General features: G+C 52.6%; 1 protein-coding gene across 1 annotated transcript in view; it reads left to right on the plus strand.

Annotated features, from left to right (window-relative positions):
• The window catches only part of PITPNM3 (PITPNM family member 3), an 86,368-nt gene that overhangs the window by 41,359 nt on the left and 42,703 nt on the right, over positions 1-2,306 (plus strand). Inside the window, exon 4 of the mRNA XM_023764212.1 lies at positions 1,583-1,630. Coding sequence (XP_023619980.1) covers positions 1,583-1,630 — 48 coding nt within the window. The remainder of the gene's footprint in view (positions 1-1,582; positions 1,631-2,306) is intronic.

Genomic DNA, 2,306 nt, shown 5'->3' on the forward strand with positions numbered 1-2,306 from the left:
TGGTGATAGATTAAGGAGGAGGGATAAAGCAAAGCAGGGCAAACCCCTGGGATTGGATAAAAAGTAAAATGATGGACACATACTTAGGTGGATGCAGGATCAATTAACATGATAATGAAGGAATTTGTAGTATCTGTCCTGGGGCCCAGCACATTTGGTTGTGCCCCAGGGGCTCCAGAAAAAGGGAAGTTACAAGTTACCCAGACATTTCAAGGGTATGTTATCTTAGAGGCAAAAAGGCAAATGGGCTCAGTAAGGATCAAAGTTGATCTTGTCAGTGAAGATACTGGCCTAGGACATAACTGCCCACCATAACTGCTTTTAGTTAAAGTTTAATTTCAGACCATCCTTTGTGGTTACTTTAGGTCTCTGAGTTTGCAAGACCGCCAGGCGGGCCTCTCCTGAGCTTGTCAGGTCAGCATAAGGCCCCTTTCGTCCACACCACCAATGGGATAATGTTAAAGTCAACCACGATACATCATCTCCATAGCTGATTATGTAGCCATTGGAATGATGTTTTTAAGGATTGGGAGCTATTTATGCTTCAACTTGAAGTACAGAAGTGTATTTGTGCTTCGTTATCATGTACAATGCCTCCCATGAGCCAGCCATCGACCTATTTATTGGAAATACAGAGCTAATATGATGGGAAAAACAGGAAGGAATGACATAGAATGGGACCAGTGGTTTTCTGCCAGTGATGGGATTATAAGGAATCTTTTCCTTATTAAGCTTTGTTAGTGTTTCCCAAATGTTCAGTAAGAAGCTTGTATTACTTTGTAATTATAGAAAAAAGCGCTCTGCAGTAAAAGGAAGAAGCTATTTTGAGAAGCCAGGATGGAGTTCTGTATTTGGGTAGCATGCGTCTGTGTGTCGGAGGAGAGGGGCTTGTTTCATTCAATTATTCATTTGACAAATATTGAGAAGCACTGTCCTAGGCCTGACCTCTCTCGAGAAGGGGGAGGGCGTGTTGAGGAGATTGGGAGGCAGACGCCCCACACCCTGTGACTGATTGAATGTGGGGACAAAAGAGGGAAAGGGCTGTGGCCAACTCCCAGCCGGGGGGAGGAAGTGGTGCCTTCGCTGAGGTGGGGCCTGTGGGCAGAGGCAGCGGCGGGACCCTCGCGGTGGCGTGGTGAGGGTGTGCAGCCTAGAAGCATCAGAGCTGATGTCCGGGAGGCGGCTGGAGATCTGGATCAAACAGTAGGAAGAGGGGGCTGGACTAGAGACAGAGACTTGGCAGTTGTCTGCAGGTAAGTAAGTGTACAGGGGGCAACGCTGGGAAACAGGTGCTGTGTGACGGTGGGGAGAGAGGAAGTGCCAGAGAAGAAGGCCCAGGAGGAAGGTGGCCAGTCCCCCCCCCCTTTGTCCCCAGGCAATGATGCGCATGCTTTGTCTTGGATAAAGAACCCAGAGCTAAGTGGGACAGGGTGGGGCAGGGCCTGAGGGGCTGGGAGAGTCTGCCCACCCCCAGCTCAGGAGGGGGACATTGAATGGAGGGGCAGAAGCAGCCATAGTGACCTCCAAGTGTCTGGCCAGCAGTGATGGGGATGTCTGCTCATGGCTCTTTCTTTTTGTGCAGGAGAAGGGAGCGCGCCCTGCACATCCAGCGTCCTGCAGGAGAAGCAGAGTGAGTTACATTCCCCCCCTCCCCATCTTTCCTTTCCTTGGATGGGTCCAAGCTCCATGGGCCTGGGGCCTCTTGTCCACTCACAGCCCAGGGGGTTGTAGGGTCTTCCTCACTGTGCCGGTGGGCAGGATCAGAGGGCCTGTGGCCGCTCTCTGCCCCATGAGCTGAGCCCTGGGTTCTGAGTTCCCACACACACACCGCACAGCTGGGCTTCAGAGCCAGAGGGACAGACTGAGGCTGGGGCTGGGAGGCTGAGCTCACAGAGCAGATCTGGGACCCGGGGAAGCCTCGTGCGTTGTTTGCATGTGGGGAGAGAGAGAGGGGGGACGGGAATGGGGAGCAAGGCTTCCTGAGCCTTTAATACCGTCTCCTTCGGGTGACACAACTACCAGGAACTCCAGACGGTGACGTGGTGACTGGGGTCAGAGGCCCTCAGTCAAGGGTTATGCCAGGGCATGAGCGGTGCATCCATCCCTCAGAGGCCATGCCTGCAGGGCCCGGGCCTCCCGAAGCCCTTGTCAATCCTTCCTGAGTGGACAGGCTTCTTCCAGGCTGGCTTCTGCCCTGTGTTTTCTTCCGGGAAATGAGCACAGGATTTCGACCAGGAAAGACTTGGTAAAAATGTCCATTTTGCTGACAAAGTAACCTCAGGACATAAGTGCCTGGAGGTGTGGGG

The sequence above is a fragment of the Myotis lucifugus genome, unplaced genomic scaffold, assembly GCF_000147115.1.
Source record: "Myotis lucifugus unplaced genomic scaffold, Myoluc2.0 scaffold_322, whole genome shotgun sequence".
Taxonomy (NCBI): Eukaryota; Metazoa; Chordata; class Mammalia; order Chiroptera; family Vespertilionidae; genus Myotis; species Myotis lucifugus.